Source organism: Geotrypetes seraphini, chromosome 7 (assembly GCF_902459505.1).
Source record: "Geotrypetes seraphini chromosome 7, aGeoSer1.1, whole genome shotgun sequence".
NCBI lineage: Eukaryota > Metazoa > Chordata > Amphibia > Gymnophiona > Dermophiidae > Geotrypetes > Geotrypetes seraphini.
In genome coordinates, this window is record NC_047090.1 from 161884157 (window position 1) to 161907790 (window position 23634).

At 46.9% G+C, this 23634-nt stretch overlaps 1 protein-coding gene across 2 annotated transcripts in view; it reads right to left on the minus strand.

The window, feature by feature from the left end:
• Positions 1–23634, minus strand: part of PPP2R5C (protein phosphatase 2 regulatory subunit B'gamma) — a 322861-nt gene that overhangs the window by 215652 nt on the left and 83575 nt on the right. Inside the window, exon 1 of one of the 2 annotated variants that reach the window (XM_033953399.1) lies at positions 13979–14125. The exons of the other annotated variant lie outside the window; for it this stretch is intronic. Coding sequence (XP_033809290.1) covers positions 13979–14072 — 94 coding nt within the window. The 5' untranslated portion in view covers positions 14073–14125. Of the gene's footprint in view, positions 1–13978; positions 14126–23634 lie in introns of those variants that run through there. 2 annotated transcript variants of the gene reach the window in all.

The following is a 23634-nucleotide window of genomic DNA, read 5'->3' on the forward strand; positions in this document are numbered from 1 at the left end:
TAGCAGAGAAGCCAACCAGGGGAGATGGTTGTGAGAATAGCTGCCTGCTGTCCCTGGATAACACCTGTTACGATAAGTAACTGTGCTTTAACCCAGGACATATAAAGAGAATCTCACTCTTTACACCAAAACAGTTCACTCCAACTTAGTATAGTAGCGCTAGATAATATATCAATGTTTTATAAATTCTTTCTTAGTCCAGAACTAAGAAAGAATTTATAAAACATTGATATATTATCTAGCGCTACTATAGTATCTAAGTTGGAGTTATCCCAGGACAAGCAGGCAGCCTATTCTCACATGTGGGTGACCTCCAGGCTAACCAGAATGGGATGGTGATGAGTGATGGCAATTCAGGAGAATAAATTTTGTAACATGGCCTGGCCAAAATGGCCATCCCGTCTGGAGAAAACATCCAGACAATAATGAGAGGTGAAAGTATGAACTGAGGACCAGGTGGCAGCTTTGCAAATTTCCTCAATAGGAGTGGATCTGAGGAAAGCTACTGAAGCCGCCATGGCTCTTTGTGGGCTCTGACTCGACTCTGTAGATGCAGTCCAGCCTGACCATACAGAAAGAGATACAAGCAGCCATCCAGTTGGAGATGGTTCGCTTAGAAATTGGATGTCCCAACTTGTTTGGATCAAAGGAGATAAAAAATTGAGGAGCAGATCTGTGTGGTTTGGTGCGTTCTAAGTAGAAGACCAAAGCATGCTTACAGTCCAGGGTATGAAGAGCCGTTTCTCCAGGATGAGAATGAGACCTGGGAAAAAACACTGGAAGTACAATGGATTGATTGAGATGAAATTCTTAAACCACTTTAGGTAAGAATTTAAGATGAGTACAGAGGACCACCTTGTCATGATGGAAAACTGTGAAAGGTGGATCAGCAACTAAATCTTGCAGTTTACTGACTCTTCGAGCAGATGTGAGGGCAATGAGAAACACCACTTTCCAAGCGAGATATTTGAGATGAGCCGTATCCATTGGTTCAAAAGGATGAGGGGGTGTCTGAAACAGTAAACCTCTGGAGAGATTGGAAGAAAGCATCCACCAGTGGAGAGATTATCTCAACGAAGGAGTGACTGTAATGTGTCGAGAGAATGGTTCGCAAGCCTGCATCCACTGAGATGCCAGGGTCCACTGAGGAATTCTGAGGTGAAGTCTGGCAAAAGGAGTCACGTAAACAGTCGAAGCCATGAGACCTAGTAGTACCATCATGTGTCTCGCTGAGAGTGAAGAAAGGGAAGACACTTTGTGACACAGCTGAAGAAGAGCATCCAGACGCTGCTGAGGAAGGAATGCTCTTGAGATGGATAGTATCCAGGATAGCTCCGATAAACTGTAGATTCTGAGAGGGCTGAAGGTAGGATTTGGGAAAGTTGATTTCGAATCCCAAGCTTTGTAGGAACCACGTAGTCCGTTGGGTTGCTACAATAACCCCATGAGATGTAGAATCTTTGATGAGCCAGTCGTCCAGGTAGGGGAACAGCTGAAGACCATGGTTCCTTAGAGCTACTGCTACCACCACGAGGCACTTGGTGAACACTCTGGGAGATAATGCTAGGCCAAAGGATAGCACTCTGTATTGAAAATGCAGATTCCCCAACCCAAATCTGAGGTACTGGATGAATTGGAATGTGAGTGTAAGCCTCCTTGAGATCTAGATTCCCCAACCCAAATCTGAGGTACTGGATGAATGGGAATGTGAGTGTAAGCCTCCTTGAGATCTAGATAACATAACTAATCATTCTGATCTAGACGGGGATAAAGGGATGCCAGGGACAGCATGCAAAATTTTTCTTTGACCAAAAATTTGTTGAGAGCCTTGAGATCCAGTATGGGCCGCAGATCGCCCGTCTTCTTCGGAACTAGAAAGTAACGGGAGTAAAAACCCCTGCTCTGCTGTTCCAAGGGAACTTCCTCAATGGCACGGAGATGAAGCAGAGCTTGAGCTGCCTGAAGAAGGGCGGTCTGGGATGGATTGGAAGGATACTCTCTTGGAGAAAGCTCTAGTAGAATCTGAGCAAAATTAAGAGAGTATCCTTCCCTGATGATGGATAGCACCCAGAGGTCAGATATAATGATCTCCCATCGATGATAAAAATGATGGTGACGACCTCCTATGGGGAGAGGAGAGGACAGAGGCAGAATGATGGAGTTATTCTCTGTTTGAGACAGTCAAAAAGGCTGAGAAGCATTGGGTGTAGCAGAAGGCTGAGGTTTCTGTTGCTTCTACTGTTGTTGTTTCTTGGGGGGTGCTCAAGTGTAAGGAGCTGCCCTCGGAGGATAACACCTCTGATAGGATGGAAGAGGTCAAGAAGGCTTTGCAGGAGCTAGTTTAGACTTCGGTCTGACGATTGAAGCAAAAGATTTCTCATGCTCAGACAACTTCTTGCTGGCGGCCTCTATTGAGTCATCCAAGAGGTCATTGCCCTCACAAGGAATATTAGCCAGATGATCCTGAAGGTTGGGATTCATATCGATGGTGCGAAGCCAGGCCAGACGGCACATCGCTACCGAGAATGCAGTGACCCTTGAGGGAAGTTCAAATGCATCATAAGATGACTGAAGAAGGTGCAACCTGAGTTGTGCTAAAGTGACAATGACTTGCTGAAACTCTAAAAGCCTGTGTTGACCAAGGTCTTTAGCAAAAACAGGGAATATATCAATAAAATGCTTGAAATAAGTAGTAAAGATAAAATTATAATTTAAAAACCTGGAGGCCATCATCGAATTTTGATAAAGACGACAGCCAAACTTATCCATGGTCCTGCCCTCTCTTCCAAGAGGTACGGTAGTATAGACCCTGGAAGGATGACTCCTCTTTAATGAAGATTCCACAAGAAGGGATTGATGAGATTTTTGGGAGTTCTCAAAAGCCCTTGCAATGTAGAGTTCTATACCTCGATTTCAACTTGCCTGGAACAGCAGGGATAGCATAAGGAGTCTCCAAGTTTCGTTTGAAAGTTTGAGACAGGAGCCTGTTAAGAGGAAGTTTGAGAGACTCTGCAGGAGGCCGACGCATACTCATTTCCTCTGAATACTCCTTAGAGTACTTAGAACCAGCATCCAATTTAAGATCCAGGTCCTCAGCCATTTGATGGAGGAAGGAGAAAAAGGACAATTGATCCAACAGAGCATGGCCTTGAGAGGGACTCGATGACCTCTAGGTGCCTTGAGTGGAGAACGAAGGTGATGCCTCTCTGGAGAATTGGTATCCCAGCGAATAGACAGACTGGGACGAAGCATTGGAATCAGGTTCTGCTATCAGTATCCTTGATCGAGGAGTTGGAGGCCTGGATGAGGAAGGCTTCTCTCTGGAAGAGGACCTACGCCTCGATGAGGGCCTTGACCAGCGATGAGAGTGCTGCTTGGAAGCAGGTCTCATGCAAGGTCGAGGAGACTTCATCCTGTGCCTTGAAACGGGCAATGCCTTTTGTGAGGATATGGGGCTGGAAGCTGTAGATCGAAACCCCATACACTCATTGGTTTGGATCGAGGAATCTCGAAGCACTCGCAAAGACTCGGCTCCTTGCAAGGAGTGTGAGGACTCCAGTCAAGACACTCGTATAGACTCGACTCCTTGCACGGAGTGTGAAGATTCCAGTCGAGACACTCGCATAGACTCGACTCCTTGCAAGGAGTGTGAAGATTCGAGTCGAGACACTCGCAAAGACTCGGCTCCTTGCACGGAGTGTGAGGATTCCAGTCGAGACACTCGCAAAGACTCGGCTCTTTGCACAGAGTGTGAGGATTCCAGTCGAGACACTCGCAAAGACTCGGCTCTTTGCACGGAGTGTGAGGATTCCAGTTGAGGCACTCGCATAGACTCGGCTCCTTGCACGGAGTGTGAAGATTCCAGTCGAGACACTCACAAAGACTCGACTCCTTGCACGGAGTGTGAAGATTCCAGTCGAGACACTCGCAAAGACTCGACTCCTTGCACAGAGTGTGAAGATTCCAGTCGAGACACTCGCAAAGACTTGACTCCTTGCAGAGTGTGTATATTCAGCTTGAGGCACAGGGAAGGACTCGACCTCTTGTGAGACTGCTGAGTGCCCAGGCTGGACTGCAGGAAGCAGAGTTGAGGCAGGACTGTATTTGCTCAGTAACTGAACAAATTCCCGCTCTAAAATGGTCTGGATGGTAGCCTGCAATTGTGGATCCGAGTCTGAAACTGGACCACTTGCTGAGTCTAAAGGCTCTGAGGTGGCAGAGGAAGCATGCTTCAACTTGGAGGAATAATGCGTAGGTAGCTTGAGGAACACCGCTGGAACCGTCTGCTGAGGTATCTGACCTGAGGGAAACTCAGGAGAAGACTTGGCAGATTTACTCAAGGTCGAGGACGTTCCAAACGAGGAAGGTCTGATGAGACTTGAGGTCAGAGTCGTTGAGGCAGGAGGACACCCCGCAGCAGGCCTGACCGAGTCGGAGGTTGAGGTTGAGGGTGTAGCAGGGGTTTCCATAGTGAAAACCTTCTCCACTTGAACTTGACGACATTTAAGGGCTCAAGGTTGAAGGGTAGCACAGCGAACGCACGACTCTGGGCAATGGTCATGCCCCAGGCACAGAAGACACCAGCGGTGTGGGTCAGTGATGAAGATCGCACGCTGACACTGGCTACACTTCTTCAAGACCATGACCGGCCAGGACATAGAAGGAAAGATAGCCGCTGTAAGGTCGAAGCCCACAGGCTAAGGGCGTGCGGCAGGACCTTCCAATCAGTCGATGAAAAATAATTTTTTTTTTTTTTTTTTAATCAAAAGAAAAAACACAGCGACACAGTAAGAAGAAAAATAAAACACGAGCCACAGTAAGAGAAGGCACGAATAGAACTATGTTCAGCGCAAAGCATCAAAGACGGATTTCTCAGCTCAGCGGAAACTGAGGAGATGTGCCATGTACTGGGCGGTACGGCACTCACGCACGAGCGGTACGGCAGACTCAAAACTTCTGAAGTTTTCTACAAGCAAGTCTGCTTGCGAGGCTCTCCGCATCCGGGCTCCGTGGATGATGTCACCTACATGTGAGAATAGACTGCCTGCTTGTCCTGGGATAATATATTTTATGAAGAGGCGGGAGCCCGTTATCAACATATTTAAACACATCCTTCAAAAACTTATATAAAATAACTCTTTTAAGGACATTGTGAGTGCTTAGAAAGTTCAAAAGTCTTAAATTCAGCTGCTTTGTATAATTCTCAAAGTTCTCAACTTTCCTTAATAGCACCAGTTTGTCCTGAACAATAGAACTGCAAGAAAATTGTATTCCTTGCATGGGCTGTTCTAAGTAAGTAACTATTTCCCCTTGGGCTCTTAATTCCTCTTCAAATTTTTTTATCTTTAATATTTGGTTTTGAACAAGTGGAGATTCCAAAGTGATCTCCACGGGTCTAACGAGGGGCTGAATTGGCATTTCACTTCTCTCTGCTGAGATTCCTAAAGCCTTCTTTGTTATAGAAATTCTGGCCGCAGATTCCTGGGGGGCCACCAAGCCTGATAGCAGCGTTGAGTCCACTGCCTGCGTTGCTGCCGGCATTCCCCTCTCCCGGCTGCAAAGGAGATGCTAGTCCTGCGGGGCTAAGAAAAATTTTGCTTCCTAGTGCCAACGCTTCCTTCACGTTTGGCTCAGCAGGAGTGCCCCAAGGTGAGGATGAGATGAAGCCTGTAATTACTCCCTGCCGCATCAAGGTAGCTCAGGCTGTCGGGCTAAAGCAGTCACTCTACCTTTTCTTTTAGAGCGACAAAACAGGAATTTTTCTTCTCTGGCAGGAGCAAAATTCACAGTGTCCTCTCTACTGCAGCGCCATCTTGTCTCTTGGGAAATACTTTTAAAACCAATAGGAGGAAATATTTTTGCACTCAGAAAATAGTTAAGTTCTGGAACGCATTGCCAGAGCTTGTGGTAAGAGCAGTTCAAGTAGCTGGTTTTGAGAAACGATTGGACAATTTCATGGAGGAAAAGTCCATAGTCTTATTGAAAGACACGGTGGAAGTCACTGCTTACCCTGGATTGGTAGCATGGAACGTTGCTACTATTTGGGGTTTTCCCAGGTACTAGTGACCCAGATTGGCCAGCTTGAGGATGGGTTACTGGGGTCGGTAGCATGAAATGTTGCTACTTTTGGGATTTTTGCCAGATACTAGTGACCTGGATTACCCACCATGAGGATAGGCTACTGGGCTAGAAGGACCACTGGTCTAACCTAGTAAGGCTATTCTTATGTTCTTATGTCTCCACAGGATCCACCTGTCAGCTGAAGAGCAAAGTCTGCTTCTCTCCTTACAGGACGGGCGGTCACCAGAGTTTCACTGGAATGTGAAAATCCCACAGAAATGTTTTTTTTAACTCCATAAAAACAATAAAAGGGATCGAAAAGGTTAAATTTGCTCTGCAGGCTTACTTTCAGAAGAATTAACTGGGTTGAGGCAGCAAAGAGCAGGGATAAGGAGGAGGTGCTGAAAACTGTGATCAGTATCTCCTGCAATAGACTCATGTGAGCAGACTGAAGATTCATGGTTCAGCATACCATTCCTATTGCACTAGAAACCTGTATTAAGTGTTGGGGTATTTGCAGAATCTTTCCAATCAGATAACACTAAGGTGCCAATGAGGAAAGCTACTATGAACCTAATTGCACTGTTACACAGGATATTACTGAACGAGCAATACAGAGTGGGGTCGAGCACAGGTATGACAACATAGTGCACTGCACTGAAATGGAGGCTAATGGGGTCATTAAATATTCTGCTTCAACGCGCAAAAAAAAGATTTCAAGAATTTCCCATGCATTCACAATGCAATCAATTTCTTGCTAAATGCAGGGCACCCTATATAAAAGACATATAAGGGAATTTTCCCCTTATTTGGTAGAGACTACAAAACAAGGGGAAAAAGTTCCTCATTTGGCACTGACCTCATTCAGTACATCCTAGGATGCACTGCTTGTGGGCAGAAGCTGACTTTTTCAAGATGGTAGCTCCTGCAAATGGGCATCACTCTTGCAAATTTTAAGATTTACCTTGAGGGGTGGGGAATTTTTTTTTTTTTTTTAAACAAATGTAAGGAGGATAGTCAAGTTGGGTCAAGAGGCAATTAGACAGATCGTGAGTTTGTGGGTAGGGAGTCAAATGCACTGCTAACATGACAGATCCGGTAATACTACCACAACAGATAGTATTAACAGCACATGGAAAATTACTGTGCTTTAATAAAAAGCAGAGCCCCTACCTATTCACAGTCTTATTCCACAACAGGTTGTTAATACAGTTAGCATGCTAACTCCTAAGTTAGTTTAGTGCACTTTACTTAGTGGTGGTCTAAGTATACTTAAAGGGGTGGGGACTAGTGCTGCCCGATTCGAATCGGTTCACCGATTCACTTCAGGTGAATCGATTCGAATCGATTTAAAATTAAAAAAAAAAAAAAATCGGCTTCCCGATTCAGACTCACCCCTCCTCGCCCCCTAAAGCAGGAGCAGAAGCGCTGCTCTTGCTGGCTGGCTGCTGCCGCACCTGCTTTAGAGAGGGAGGGTCAGTCAGGAAGTGCTGCTGTCCGGCTTTCCCACCCCTGGCATCTGATTCCCCCCTCTGGCGTCCGGCTTCCCACCCTGGCCTCCCCGCATCGTTTACCTTCTAGTTGCACCCTGCACAGAAGATCACGGTTATAGCGTCTTTGCAAACTGCTTTTAGCTGTTTCCTCTGCTGCAGTCCCGCCCCTCCTCTGACGTCAGAGGCAGGATCACGGCGGAGGAAACAGCAAAAAGCAGTTTGCAAAGACGCTATAACCGCGATCTTCTGTGCAGGCTGCAAATAGAAGTTAAAAGGGTGCAGGGAGGCCAGGGGGAACACGGAGGCCTTGGGGGGGTGCAGGCCTTCAAGGAGGGGAACAGGCCTTCAAGGTGGGGGACAAACCTTTAAGGGGGGGAACAGGATTTTAAGAGGGGGACAGACCTTCAAGGGGGGGACAGACCTTCAAGGGGGGGGACAGACCTTCAGCAGGAGGTGCAGACCTTCCGGGGGGGGGAGGGGGCCCTGGTGTAGAAGTACATGGAGAGCGGGAGGGAAGGGGGGGTCAAAGAGACATGGATATGCCAGACTTTGGGGGGGAAGAAATAATGGGTCTAAAAATAGAGGAGAGGGAGAGAGATGATGGACAATGGGATTTAGGGAGGGAAGGAACAGAAAGGGAGAGAAGTTAGACACAAGGGATGGCGTGGAGGGGGAATAGAGATACTGGATAGGAGGGTAGTTGGGAAAAGAAAGGGAGAGATGGTGGACCCTGGGGTGGTGGGGAAGGAGAGAGAGATGCTGGATGAAAGGGTAGTTAAGAAAAGGTGGATCTGCGGATGGAGATGAAAAAAAAAGAAAGATGTCAGACCTCCGGGGGAGGGAAGGGAAACGGAAGGGGAGGACAGAGATAGCAGATGGATGGTTAGCACGGAGAAAGAAGAAAGAAGGAGACCCTGGCAAGCAAGTTATCAGAAGACAACCAGAGCCTGGGACCAACAAGATTTGAATAATGACCAGACAACAAAAGGTAGAAAAACTAATTTTATTTTCCATTTTGTGATTACAATATGTCAGATTTGAAACGTGTATCCTGCCAGAGCTCGTGTTAGACCGCAAACGTGAACTAGGATTTAACAGAGAGGAAAGGTCTTTTTTGTTTGTTTATTTTGTTTACACCACAGCACCAGTGTGGTTAGGAGAAGGCAAAGGGGTGAAGAGGCTATAAAATAAACCCACCAGGATGTTTGGAAAAAAAAACAAACAAACAAACAACCAAAAAAACACCCAATTGGGCAGGAAAATCGAATTGAATCGAAAAACCAATTCAATAGGCTGAATCGAATCGAAATTTTTTTTCCTCAATCGGGCAGCACTAGTGGGGACTTTCAATGAAGCACCAAACAAGAGCTGGTTATTATAATTTTATTATGAAAAAAAACCTGGCATGCTGGACAATAAAGAGACTAAATTATATATTAGTATCAGTACCAAAAATCAGTTTGGTTTGCACTCATATGAATTTCTGCTATTTGGTGTCTGAATAAAAGGCCTCTTTTACAAATAGCTATTCCCGCGCAACAAATGCAATGCAGTCCATTTAATTCCTATGGACTGCACTACATATGCCATATCAGAACTTGCTACCATGGCTTTTTAAAAGGGGCCCAAAGCGTTTTTAAAAAAGCCTGTCTGGTACAAAATGATCCTTGCAATTTATACTTAGGAAGAAACAAAAAAAGTTATTCTATCTTTAATTCAGTGTTTGGTGCAAACCAGAAACACCACTCTCAGCATCAATGTACCATATTTTTCGGACCATAAGACGCACCCACCTGTAGAGGAGGAAAACCCAAGAAAAAGCAATTTGGTTCAGAATTTTTTTCTTCTTGGTTTTTCCTCCTCTACACCTAGGTGCTTCTGGTGCTGGGAAGCCCAAGGCCGCCCCACAGCCACTCAAAGCCCGAAGCTGCCTGCTGCTGCCCCGGTACCTTTTTTAGTGACGGTGGTTCAACGCAGTCTCCTGGACAACTGCCTTTGTCTTAGAAGAGAGATGTACAACGCAGGAGCATGACCTTTGCGCTTCCTGCCTGGTCCTGTGCTGCTCTGTGATTGGATACAGTCAGTAACTGACTGCAACCAATCATAGAGCGGTCATACTCCTATGCTGTGCGTCGCTCTTCTAAGACAAAGGCAGTCTTCCAGACCTCGCTGGACCACAGCCACTAAAAAAGGTACTGGGGGCACAGTGTATTTGGTCCATAATACGCACCCTCTTTTCAACCCCCTTTCTGGGGGTGTAAAAAGTGCGTCTTATGGTCCAAAAAATATAGTACTTCTCCAAAGATCATAAAGAGTCTAGTTTATCTGTTTAAACTGAATTTCCAGGGCTTTCATTTCATGAAATTCATAATCTAACAAATATAGAAATCCAACTTTTTTTTTTTCAGCTCTAAGAGAATTTTAATTACCGTATTTGCCGGCGTATAAGACGACTGGGCGTATAAGACGACCCCCCAACTTTTACAGTTAAAATATAGAGTTTGTTATATACTCGCCGTATAAGACTACCCCTTCTTCCGCACACCTTCTGCACAACCTTCTGCCTGCCTGTCCCCCCCTTGAAGGCCTGCACCCCCCCGAAGGCCTGCACCCCCCCGAAGGCCTGTCCCCCCCCTTGTAGGCCTGTCTCCCCCTTGAAGGCCTGCCTGCCTGCCTTTCCCCCCTTGAAGGCCTGTCCCCCCTTGAAGGCCTGCCTGCCTGTCACCCCCTCCCCCTTGAAAGCCTGCCTGCCTGCCCGCCCCACCCTGAAGGCCTGATGCCCCGACCCACCCCGAAGGACCGCTCGCCCCCCTGGCCTCCCCGCACCACCTATGAAGCAGCCGCAGCAGGATCGCGAAGTCAGCGTCAGCGATCCCTGCGCTGCTTCCTGCGCCACGGTCCCACCCCTCCTCTGATGTCAGAGGAGGGGCGGGATCGCTGACGCTGACTTCGCGATCCTGCTGCGGACTGCTTCACAGGTGGTGCAGGAAGGTCAGTGGGGCGAGCGGTCCTTTGGGGGTGGGGGGGATTGAACGGCAAGGCCGGGAGCACCCCCTTAGGGCTGGCACCCGGGGCGCACCGCCCCCTCCTTGGTACGCCACTGCATGTAAACAGTACCCGGCGTATAAGACGACCCCCGACTTTGGGGAGGATTTTAAGGTACTGAAAAGTCGTCTTATACGCCGGCAAATACGGTATTTATTTTTTCTTATACAGATAGCACATTTTACAAAAGCTTATTAAAATTAAACTTATGATAAAAGAAAGCTTGCCTATCGAAAACAATAATAAAATGTCCATGGCAAAAATATTAATAACCAAACACACTTCTACCTCTCATCAGAAACAAAACAGGTACATAAGTATAACACAAACATTAATACAGGGCATTGGAACAAGAGCAATCAAAATGAAAACCCAATAAAATGAAAAATATTGCCATTTAACATTTTAACTTTATTATTTAAAATGTAGGAGAGATACCTATTTCTATTGTTTCATTCCTTCTACAAGAAACTCCCCAACCCTGAGATGTCCTGTGTCTGCCTGTCCAAATTAGATTATAAGCTTTCCTGAGCAGGGACCATCTATTGAATGTTACACGTACAGCACCAAGTATGCCTTTCAGTGCTATAGAGATGATAAATAGAAGTAGTAGACGAGAGATCCAAGATGGCCGACGGTCCCGGACGCTGAGCAGCACGCCGGAGATTTTCTGAAAACTTTTCTTTGGAAAGAGTTACTTACTCAGAATGCCGAAGAGGAGAGGCCGCAGCGCCGCTGGAGCCTCGCGGCATTCGGCGGTCCCCTCATTCGGCAACATAGAAGAACTCCTGCGTCGGATGCAGGATGTCCCGGCAGCGTCAGTGCCCCCGCTGGAGACGCCACAGAGGGGCGGGAATGAGGCGATCTCCTTGGGGCTGGAGACTACGCTGAGCCCCGACGCTAGGGCACCTCCCCCACCTCCTCAGGTTACCAGCTCCCCACGAGAGGAGGAGCTGCCGGTAGAAGGCAGACATCTACCCTCGGAGGCCAGGGAGAACAGTTAGGGGAGCGTGGAGATGGACTCCCTAAGTTTTCAGGTGAGTCCAAAGAATACTGAGGAATTGGAAACATCAGGGACTACTTCAGGCCAGCAGAAGGATTACCAGGAACAGCTGAAAACTGGTGAGACTATTCAAACTTTTAATTCTTCATATGTTATTGAAAAACCCAGAGAAGTAACACTGGATTCAATTTGGGATTTGGTGGCTGACCTAGCCAAGTCTGTCAAGCCCCAGCTTTTGCAGCTGGAAAATAAAATCACTCTTCAAGAAACTGAGATAAAAAATATAAAAGTTGAAATTGGTGAATCTAAGAATTCTATTGAGAATATACAACAGGAATTAAAAGCATCAAAACAGCTTAATGAAGCAATAATAAAAGATAATACAAATATGCGTAGAAAATTGGAAACTTTGGAGAATTTTTCGCGTAATAATAATCTCCAACTGATTAACTTTCCTAAGATACCCTCGGTGACGCCTAGGGATATGTTGAAACGTTATATGTTGGAGATTTTGGGTATTCCAGAGGATACATTACCACCACTTACTCAAGTATATTACCTACCAATGAAACCTATTAAATCACCATCTAAACAACAGGAGAATAATCAACCAATTAATGTTTCAGCAATTTTGGAACTTTCGGATAGAGAGCTTGCATCTCCGGCAACATTGCTTCTTACTGTGGCTCTTGCCCCAGATAAAAACTGGTTGCTTAGATTGTTCTTTAGAAACAAAATGAAAGAATTTCTTGGACAAAAAATATTAATGTTTCCAGACTTGGCACGGGAAACCCAGAGAAGAAGGCGAGAGTTTCTTTTGTTGAAACCAGGAGCTATATCTCTTGGTGGGACTTTTTTTCTTCGACACCCTTGTAAATGTGTAATACAATACCATATGAAGAAATATGTATTCTTTGAACCATTCCAGTTGACAGCCTTTTTGGTAGGAACTCGGCTGGATGAAGGAAAATCAAAATCAAAGTGAAGTGCATTTGAATAATGATATCCTTCCTCAGCCAAGAGATCTTGTTTTCCTAATATTTGAATTGATAGTTGTTAGTATTTGTTACTAAGTCCGCCTTATCCTTCTTGGATCTAATTTTGAGGACTTGAGCTGAATTTAAGCTAAAAAAAAATTTTATTTTACTTGATTACCATGTATTTTACTTTTGAGTATTATTTTCCTGCTTTTCTTCAACTTTCTGTACAAGTGGACACTTGATTTATAACATGTAAAAATTTGATAAATAAATAAAAAAAAAAAAAAGAAGTAGTAGACGAGAAATAGAATGGCACTTAAAGGATAATGGTTAGAGAAATTGTTTGAACATGAAAAAAAACATTCTTAAGTTTCTGCCCAGGTTATTTACTATAGCAGTGGCTCCCAAACTAGTGGGCGTGCATGTGGTCACTGCTACTGGGGCACAGAATGAATCACTTGGGCTGAAGGGGCTGCAAGAGGTTTGATTTGACATAACTAATTGCAGTCGTATTTCACTCTTCTGGGAGGTGGAGAGCAGGAGCTATTACAGAGCAGATGAACAGAATAAAAAAAAAAAAGGAGGGGGCGGTGAGTAGCAACCTATAAAACATTTGAGAAACACAGCAGTATAGCAGGAGATCATTATAATAGGTTTCTTGTTTCACTACAATAAATATGGGTGAAATGCTCACTAAACCCAAAAATATTCATGAGTACCTCCTGTGTAATATACTGCAACCAATAATGAAAAAAACATTGCAAAATATGAAATATCTTGTCTATTATACAATGATTTTACCAAACAACTTAACCTAAATGTTCATAGGAGCATTAACAGACAGGTACCAATTTATTTCTGAATGCACATTTTTCAAGGAGAAAACACACTTCTTACAAAAATATATTTTCTAAGTCCTCTTGTTCATTATTTTTATTTATACCAGATACTTTTCGACGTCTTACTCACAACCACAGTAATTCTACTACACAAAGAAACCTTTGCTACCTTGCAAAACACTTAAATTATCAATACACTGTGCAGCATAAATATGAAACTGCTGGTTTCCCTCAGCCAATACCTTTCTGGAAGAGTTACTTCATATTCTTTGACATCAGCACAGGCTTGGAAGGGGGATGGGAAAAGACACAGCAGAAAGCAGTAAAACCAGCTTTTCACTATGCATGCACAGATTACTTAAAACTTGTAAGGAACCATTAAAATAATAAACAAAAAAACCCCCTAATGCTTCATCTTATTTTGCTAAGCATACACCAAAATGGAATTCATTTTACTACAGACAACTTCCTGCTTTCCTTATCTATGGATCACAAAAGCTATTTATTAGCTAAAACACAGAGAGCTGCAATTTGCTGAAACACACACTAACGACTTACCTCTAATGTATAAAAGGGCGATGGGCTGAAAAGGCCCATTGGAATTTCCTGCATCCACCACCATCCTGCTGCCAGCTTTATTACATGTCAACATTTAGAATCCAGCAAGAAAGCAATGTAATCCTTAAGGCAAGAAACCATCCTCCATTTTAGTTTAAAAAAAAAAAAAAAAAAGGGCAAACTGAAGCTCTCTGCAGCTGGAAGGAACTGGCTAGAAAGTGATGTCAGTAAACAGGAGACATCCGATTGGCTACAGGCAGCAACTTAAAATGACACTAAAAATTGCAAATAGAAAGAGAGCCCTGATTGGCTGTCACTATACATTAGGCTTGTACATTGATCGGCTTTAGCTTTAGTCTCCATTCATCTGTTACTTTTAAGCAAAGGCTGGGTTTCTTAGCTAGTAGGATCAGCTGACAAAGCTGCACAGTTCAAACAAACTGCTTGCTTGGCAAATTGCCCTGAACAAATTACTTCAAGTTAAAAAAAAATTTTCTTTTCTTTTTTTAAACTCCTGGGCAGGGAGAAGAGAAATAGTTTTAAAATACTGTATACTACGTATAATGGGTGATAATATTTTAATGCTCATTAACATTTAACTAAGCTATAAAACTGACATTTGCTCAGTTTACTCATGTATATTCTTTTGGTACTGGCAGCTCAAAATTGCTGCCTTGAAAAAAATATATATATATCAATAATAATAAAACCCTAGAGCACGCATGCGCTCTTGAAAATTCGTAATTCCTGGCGCCGTGAGGTGTGCTTCTGTGGCAGTATTCTATTTGACACCTCACAGCGCTTGCAGGGGCTGGAAGCGCGTGCGGTGGACAGAAGGCGCGCAACTGTGCTCTCTCTCTGTCGTCGGCGCGTCACCGCCCGCCCTCACTCGCCGTCTGCCCTCAATCCGCGACTGTGCTCTCTCCCTGCCCGCATCCTCGCCACGTCACCTCCCGCCGCCACTGATCCTCCTCTTCAGAGCAGCCTGCGATCGTGGCCGGCTTTAAAGAACCTCACAGGCCACTCTCCAATCTCAGTATCACACTTCCTCTAACACACGGGATCGCGTCAGAGGGAACGTGCTACCGAGTTGGAGAGCGGCCTGCTAGGCTCGCTAAAGCCGGCCACCACGATCGCAGGCTGCTTTGAAGAGGAGCAGGCCAGAAGACGCCGGGATGGAGGGAGGGTAAGAAGGGGATCAATACCGGGAGCCAGGGGGAGAGGGAAATGGAAAGGGGGCTGCTTTGAGGGAAGGGGTGTGCTGGGGGGAGACAGAAGGGGCCATGTTAGGGAGAGGGAAAGGGGGCTGCTTTGGGGGGAGGTGTGCTGGGGACAGACAACTTTGCTCTGGGAGGAGACAGAAGGGGCCATGGAGAGATAGGGAGAGGGAAAGGGGGCTGCTTTGGGGGGGGAGGTGTGCTGGGGACAGACAGCTGTGCTCGGGGGGGGGGGGAGACAGAAGGGGCCATGTTTAGGGAGAGGGAAAGGGGGCTGCTTTGGGGGGGAGGTGTGCTGGGGACAGACAACTTTGCTCTGGGGGGGGAAGACAGAAAAGGGCCATGGAGAGACAGTTAGGGAGAGGGAAAGGGAAAGGGGCTGCTTTGGGGAGAGGTGTGTGCTGGGGGCAGACAGCTTTGCTCGGGGGGGGGGGGGAGAGAGACAGAAGGATACAGACAGCAGCCAAGGAGAGAGAGATAAAGAAACACAGACAGACACATCTATTCTAGCACCCGTTAATGTTAAAGACAAGTATATATATATATATTATATATATATATATATAATATATATATATATATTATATTATTATATATATATATTATTATTATTTGCTTAAACAAACCCCTCCCTTTTACTAAGCAGTGATAGAGGTTTCTACCGCAGCCCAGAGTGCTAAATGCTCCAATGCTGCTCATACAATTCCTATGAGTGTCAGAGCAGCATCAGAGCATTTGGTGCTCCACGCTGCGATAGAAAACTCTACCGCAGCTTTGTAAAAAGGGGGGGGGGGTGAAGATAAATTTACTGAAATATTATAGTTTTAACTACCTCTATTCTCCAATTCGTAAAAACATAACTACAAATTTTATACAAATAATTTGACACTATTCGTACCTTGATCCTATTCCTTTATTTTAAAAGTATTTCTTAGTGCTGCCTGATTTGCTGATTCAAAATCGATTCACTTTGGCGAATCTATCTGAATCGATTTGTTTCCCCCAAAAAAAAAAATCTGACTCACCAATTCAGTGAACAGCACTCCCCCCCTCCCCTCCCCACTGATGCCCGGTATGCCTCCAGGGCCTCCTAAAGCAGCAGCGGTGGCGGACAGCTAACAGTTGCAGGCTCTGAACAGAATGCTCATGGCCTGCCCTGCCAGGGCCTTCCCTCTGCCACGTCACTGATGACAGGCAGAGGGAAAACAGCCTGTTTAGAGCCTTTGGCTGCTAGTCATCCACCATCACTGCTACTGCATTAGGAGACCCAACAGTATGCTAGATCTCCCGGGTGGGGGGGGGATGTCGGTTGGGAAGTGCTGCACAGGGGGATGGGAATGACAGAAAGTTGCACATGGGGAAAGAGAAGGGAATGCAACAGAGGTAGAAATCCTTCATATGGCGGAGGGAAGGGAGACATGTTGGACAGAGAGAAAGAAATATTTCAAATGATACTGTATGGAGGGGAATAGAGAGGTTTGAGAGAGAGAGAGAAAAAGAAAGACGACAGTAGGAAAGAAATGTTGGATATGGCAGTGGAAAGAAAGGGCAAATGGGCAGGAGACCCTAGTGAGTTAACAGAAGACAAACAGAAACCAGAGCCTGGGACCAACATGATTTGAATAATAAAATGACCAGAAAACAAAAGGTAGCAAAAATAATTTTATTTTCTATTTTGTGATTATAGTATGTCAGATTTGAAATGTGTATCCTCCCAGAGCTGTTGTTAAGACAGCAAGCTAGGACCTAACAGAGCGTGAGCTAGGACCTTAAACAAAGTCTTCTTGTCATCAGAGACAAGAAAACTGTTTAAGGAATGAAAAAGGTCAAAAACGGGAATAAGCACAAACACCATCAACACAGGTGCCATAAGGCGGTAAAAGGGGCCAAGAGAGACTACGAGGAAAAAATAGCCAAGGAGGCGAAAAACTTCAAGCCATTCTTTCGATATATTAAGGGGAAACGACCCGCGAAGGATGTGGTGGGACCGTTGGATGACCATGGAATAAAGGGAGTGCTAAAGGAGGACAAAGCCATCGCCGACAAACTGAACACATTTTTTGCGTCTGTATTTACCGAAGAGGATATACACAACATACCGGAACCCAACAGGCTGTACGCTAGAAACAAAGACAGGAAACTGGCAGGGCTGATGATCAATCTAGAAGAGGTATGCAGGCAGATTGATAGGCTTAAGAACGATAAATCCCCGGGACCAGATGGCATCCATCTGAGGGTCATCAAGGAACTGAAAGGGACTATAGCTGAACTGCTTCAACTAATAGTCAATCTGTCGAGCAAATCAGGAAAGATTCCGGAAGACTGGAAGGTGGCAACGTTACGCAGATCTTCAAAAAAGGTTCGAGGGAAGATCCAGAAACTACAGACACGGTAAGTCTGACCTCGGTATCAGGAAAAATGGTAGAGGCGATGATAAAGGACCGCATCTTTGATCATCTTAACGGACACGATCTGGATGAGGACCAGCCAGCACGGCTTCAGCAAAGGAAGATCTTGCTTGACGAACTTACTGCACTTCTTCGAGGGAGTAAACAGGCGGATAGACAAGGGTGACCCGGTCGACATTGTATATCTGGATTTTCAAAAGGCATTCAACAAGGCTCCACATGAACGACTACTTCGGAAAATTGCGAGCCATGGAATCGAGGGTGAAATACTCACATGGATTAAAAACTGGCTGGAGAATAGGAAACAGAGAGTGGGGGTAAATGGACAATACTCGGACTGGAAGAGCATCACCAGTGGGGTGCCGCAGGGCTCAGTGCTTTGACCCATGCTCTTCAACATATTTATAAATGATCTTGAAATTGATACGACGAGTGAGGTGATTAAATTTGCAGATGATACGAATACACCTAAGAAGACACAGGGGGATTGCGAAGACCTGCAACGTGACATAACCACGCTCGAGAAATGGGTAGTGACATGGCAAATGAGGTTCAACGTGGATAAGTGTAAGGTGATGCATGTCAGTAACAAAAACCTCATACACAAATAAAGGATGTCTGGGGCGGTACTTAGAGAGACCCCCCAGAAAAGAACATAAGCAGTGCCTCTGCCGGGTCAGACCACAGGTCCATCCTGCCCAGCAGTCCGCTCCCGCGGTGGCCAAAAACAGGTCAAGGCCTGTCTGAATCATCAGAAGGGGCTCCCCTGCCACCTTGGTTTCCCATTTAAGTTCTGCCCTCCTATCGAAGTCCTAGCCCTCCGGTCTTGCACATGCACGACCAGGTTGGTTTACTCAGTACCCCACGATCCCTCTATCCCTCAGGAATCCATCCAATCCCTGCTTGAATCCCTGTACCGTACTCTGCCTGATCACTTCCTCCGGTAGCGCATTCCAAGTGTCCACTACCCTTTGGGTGAAAAAGAACTTCCTTGCATTTGTTTTGAACCTGTCTCCCTTCAGTTTCTCAGAATGCCCCCTCGTATTTGCTGTCCCCTTCAGTCTGAAGAATCTGTCCCTATCCACCCTCTCTATGCCCCTCTATGTCTCTATCATATCTCCCCTGAGTCTCCTTTTCTCCAGAGAGAAGAGCCCCAGCCTATCCAGCCTCTCGGCGTATGAGCAGTGTTCCAGCCCTTTTACCATTTTTGTTGCTCTCCTTTGGACTCTCTCAAGTACCGCCATGTCCTTCTTGAGGTGCGGTGACCAATACTGAACGCAGTATTCCAGATGCGGACGTACCATCGCTCGATACAATGGCATGATGACTTCCCGTGTTCTGGTTGTTATGCCCTTCTTTATGATGCCCAGCATCCTGTTGGCTTTTTTCGAGGCTGCTGCGCACTGTGCAGATGGCTTCAGTGATGCATCCACCAGCACACCCAAGTCTCTCTCGAGTCTGCTGTCTCCCAACAATACCCCCCCCAATTTGTAGTTGAACAACGGGTTCTTTTTCCCTATATGCATGACCTTGCATTTGTCCACGTTGAAGCGCATTTGCCATTTGTTTGCCCAGTCTTCCAGCTTGTCCAGGTCCCTTTGTAGGTCCTCACACTCCTCCCTGGTCCTAACTCTGCCGCACATTTTGGTATCGTCTGCGAATTTTATAACCTCACACTTTGCCTCCTTTTCCAGGTCATTGATGAATATGTTAAAGAGTAAAGGCCCCAGCACCGATCCCTGTGGCACACCGCTCGTGACTCCCCACCAGTCAGAATATTGGCCCTTTACTCCAACCCTCTGCAGTCTACCCGACAACCAGTGCTTGATCCATCTGTGCACATCCCCTCCCACCCCGTGGCTCCACAGCTTCTTAAGTAGCCTTTCATGTGTCACCTTGTCGAAAGCCTTTTGAAAGTCGAGGTAAATGATGTCTATGGGCTCCCCATTGTCCATCCGACTGCTTATTCCCTCAAAGAAGTACAGAAGGTTCGTTAGGCACGACCTTCCCTTACAGAAACCGTGCTGGCTTGTTCTCAGTAGGCCATTTCTCTCGACTTGGGAGTACTGGTTGACAAGTCGATGAAGTCGTCCGCACAATGTGCGGCGGCGAAAAGGGCGAACAAAATGCTAGGAATGATTAAGAAGGGGATCACGAACAGATCAGAGAAGGTTATCATGCCATTGTACCGGGCCATGGTGCGCTCTCACCTGGAGTACTGCATCCAGTACTGGTCGCTGTACATGAAGAAGGATACAGTACTACTCGAAAGGGTCCAGAGAAGAGCGACTAAAATGGTTAAGGGTCTAGAGGAGTTGCCGTACAGTGAGAGATTAGAGAAACTGGGCTTCTTCTCCCTTGAAAAGAGGAGACAGAGGGGACATGATCAAAACATTCAAGATACTGAAGGGAATACACTTAGTAGATAAAGACAGGTTGTTCATCCTCTCCAAGGTAGGGAGAATGAGAGGGCACTTTATAAAGTTAAAAGGAGATAGATTCTGAACAAACAAAAGGAAGTTCTTCTTCACCCAGAGAGTGGTAGAAAACTGGAACACCTTCCAGGGATTCAAGACAAAGTTAGACAGATTCCTGCTAAACCGGAACGTACACAGGTGAGGCTGGACTCATTTAGAGCATTGGTCTTTGACACAAGGGCTGCCGTGTGAGTGGACTGCTGGGCACGATGGACCACTGGCCTGACCCAGCAGTGGCAATTCTTATGTTCTTATGTTCTAACAAGAGAGAGGAAAATCTTTTTTGTTTATTTTGTTTACACCATAGTGCCAGTGTGGGGTTGGAGAGGGAAAAGGGGGGAGGGGTGAAGAGACTACAAAAAGCACAGTTACTTACCGTAACAGGTGTTATCCAGGGACAGCAGGCAGATATTCTCACATGTGGGTGACGTCATCTACGGAGCCCCAGCGCGGACAGCTTTTCAAGCAAACTTGATTGAAGTTTCAAGTTTGCTACACTGCACCACGCATGTGCATGCCTTCTCGTCCACTAGAGGGCGCATCCCACCTCGTGGTCCTCAGTTCCATAACTAGCAAAGAAGCCATCCCCGGGGAGGCAGGCGGGTTGTGAGAATATCTGCCTGCTGTCCTTGGATAACACCTGTTACGGTAAGTAACTGTGCTTTATCCCAGGACAAGCAGGCAGCATATTCTCACATGTGGGTGACCTCCAAGCCAACCAAAAAAGGGCTGGTGGGAGGATGGCAATTTAGGAAAACAAGTTCCGTAACACCGACTAGCCAAACCGACCGTCGCTTCTGGACAAAGCATCCAGACAGTAGTGGGAGGTGAACGTGTGAACCGAAGACCAAGTGGCAGCTTTACATATGTCCTCCACAGGATTAGATCGGAGGAAAGCAACAGAAGCTGCTATCGCCCGGACCTTATGCCCCGTGACTCGACCCGGGAGCGTAAGACCAGTCTGAGCGTAGCAAAAAGAAATACAAGCAGCCAACCAGTTGGACAAGGTGCGCTTGGAAACAGGATGTCCTAACCGATTAGGATCAAAGGACAAAAACAATTGAGGAACCTTCCGATGAGACCTGGTACGTTGGAGATAAAATGCCAACGCCCTCTTACAGTCAAGCGTGTGGAGCGCCGTCTCACCAGGATGGGAGTGGGGCTTAGGAAAGAACACAGGAAGAACAATGGACTGATTGAGGTGGAAATCAGACACAACCTTAGGTAAAAATTTAGGATGGGTGCGGAGAACCACCTTGTCATGATGAAACACTGTAAAGGGTGGGTCCGCAACCAAAGCCTGCAGCTCACTAATTCGTCGAGCAGATGTGAGCGCAATCAGAAATACCACCTTCCAAGTAAGAAATTTCAGGAGAGACTTGTCGATAGGCTCAAAGGGAGGTTTCATCAGTTGAGCTAAGACAACATTCAAATCCCAGACCACGGGAGGAGGTTTCAGAGGAGGACAAACATTAACTAGACCCTTCATGAAACGAGTCACCAGAGGATGAAGCGAAAGAGAACGTCCTTCCAAGTGACGATGGAACGCAGAAATGGCACTGAGATGCACCCGAACGGATGTCGTCTTCAGGCCCGAATTAGACAGATGCAACAAGTAGTCCAGCACCGAAGACACCGGGACCGAATCCGGATCCAGATGACGCGAGGAACACCAGGAGGAAAACCTGGTCCATTTCTGGGAATAACAAAGCCTGGTCGAGACCTTGCGCGAGGCTTCCAAAACTTCCCTCACCGACTGAGAAACAGGAACCGAAGTCAAGGGGAAAGGAACCAAGCGGTCAGGTGTAACGACTGAAGATTGGGATGCAACAGCGAACCCCGACTCTGAGATAGCAGAGAGGGAAACACAGGCAGAAGCAGAGGCTCCCTGACACTGAGTTGAAGAAGCAGGGAGAACCAGTGTTGACGAGGCCACCGAGGCGCAATGAGAATCATAGTGGCTCTGGATGATTTGAGACGAACCAACGTCCTCAAGATCAGAGGAAAAGGAGGAAACGCATAAAGGAACCTCCCTCCCCAGTCGAGAAGAAAGGCATCTGCTTCGAGACGGTCCAGGGAGTACATCCGAGAACAATACAGGGGTAGTTTGTGAGTCTCCGGAGAGGCAAACAGATCCACCTGCGGAGTCCCCCAGCGGTCGAAGACCTCGCGCAGGACTCTGGAGTTGAGTGACCACTCGTGCGGCTGGAGAAGCCGACTGAGTTTGTCTGCCAAGCAGTTCCGTTCTCCCTGGATATAGACCGCCTGCAGGAAGATGTTCTGGGAGATTGCCCATTCCCAAAGGCACAGGGCTTCCCCGCAAAGGGACCAAGAGCCCGTCCCACCTTGCTTGTTCACATAATACATGGCCACCTGGTTGTCCGTTCGCACGAGGACTACCTGATCGCGGAGTAGGTGGCAGAATGCTCGAGCCGCCAGAAAGATGGCATGAAGCTCCAACACATTGATGTGACAGCGTCAGTCCTCTGCCGACCACAGGCCCTGGGTCCGCAGACCGTCGAGGTGGGCCCCCCACGCGTACTCCGAGGAGTCCGTGGTCAGAACTTTGCGATGCGGAGGGACGAGAAAGAGCAAACCTCCGGAAAGATTCGAAGAGTCGGTCCACCAACGGAGCGATCGTCTCAAAGAAGGAGTCACCGCTATGAGACGAGAGACAGGATCGCAATCCTGGCGCCACTGAGAGGCCAGAGTCCACTGAGGAATTCTCAGAGTGACATGGACCGTAGACGCCATGTGGCCCAGAAGCATCATCATGCGCTGAGCCGACACAACAGGTAGCCGAGAAACCAGACGACCCAACCGAACCAAAGCCTCCAAACGAGGAGGGGGGAGGAACGAACAGAGGCGAACAGTGTCCAGCACTGCGTCTATAAACTGAAGTGACTGGGTCAGGCACAACTGTGACTTGGGAAAGTTCACTTCGAACCCCAGTCGTTGAAGGAAGGCGATAGACTGTAGGGTCGCTGAGATAACCCCCTCCCTGGTTGGGGCCTTGATTAGCCAATCGTCCAGGTAGGGGAAGACCTGAAGCCCCCGAGACCTCAGGGCTGCAGCGACTACCACCATACACTTCGTGAAGACTCGAGGGGACGAAGCCAGGTCGAAGGGGAGGACCCGGTACTGTAGGTGTAGCTCGCCCACCTGGAACCGTAAGAATTTGCAGAAGGCGGGATGCACCGGAACATGGGTATACGCTTCCTTCAGGTCCAGGGAGCACATCCAGTCCCCTTCCTCCAAGAGAGGATACAATACCGGGAGCGACAACATACGGAATTTCTCCCGGACCAGGAACTTGTTGAGCTTTCTGAGGTCTAGAATGGGGCGCAAGTCCCCGGTCTTTTTTGGGACCAAAAAGTAACGGGAGTAAAACCCCCGCCCCCGCTGATCGGGGGGTACAGGTTCCACCGCCCGAAGCCTCAACAAGGCCCTGGCCTCCGCCATGAGGATGGGGAGCTGGGTCCGATTGTATGGGCAAGCCCCCGGTGACTGTTCCGGCGGCGCAGACCAGAAGTTGAGAGAATAGCCCTCGGAGA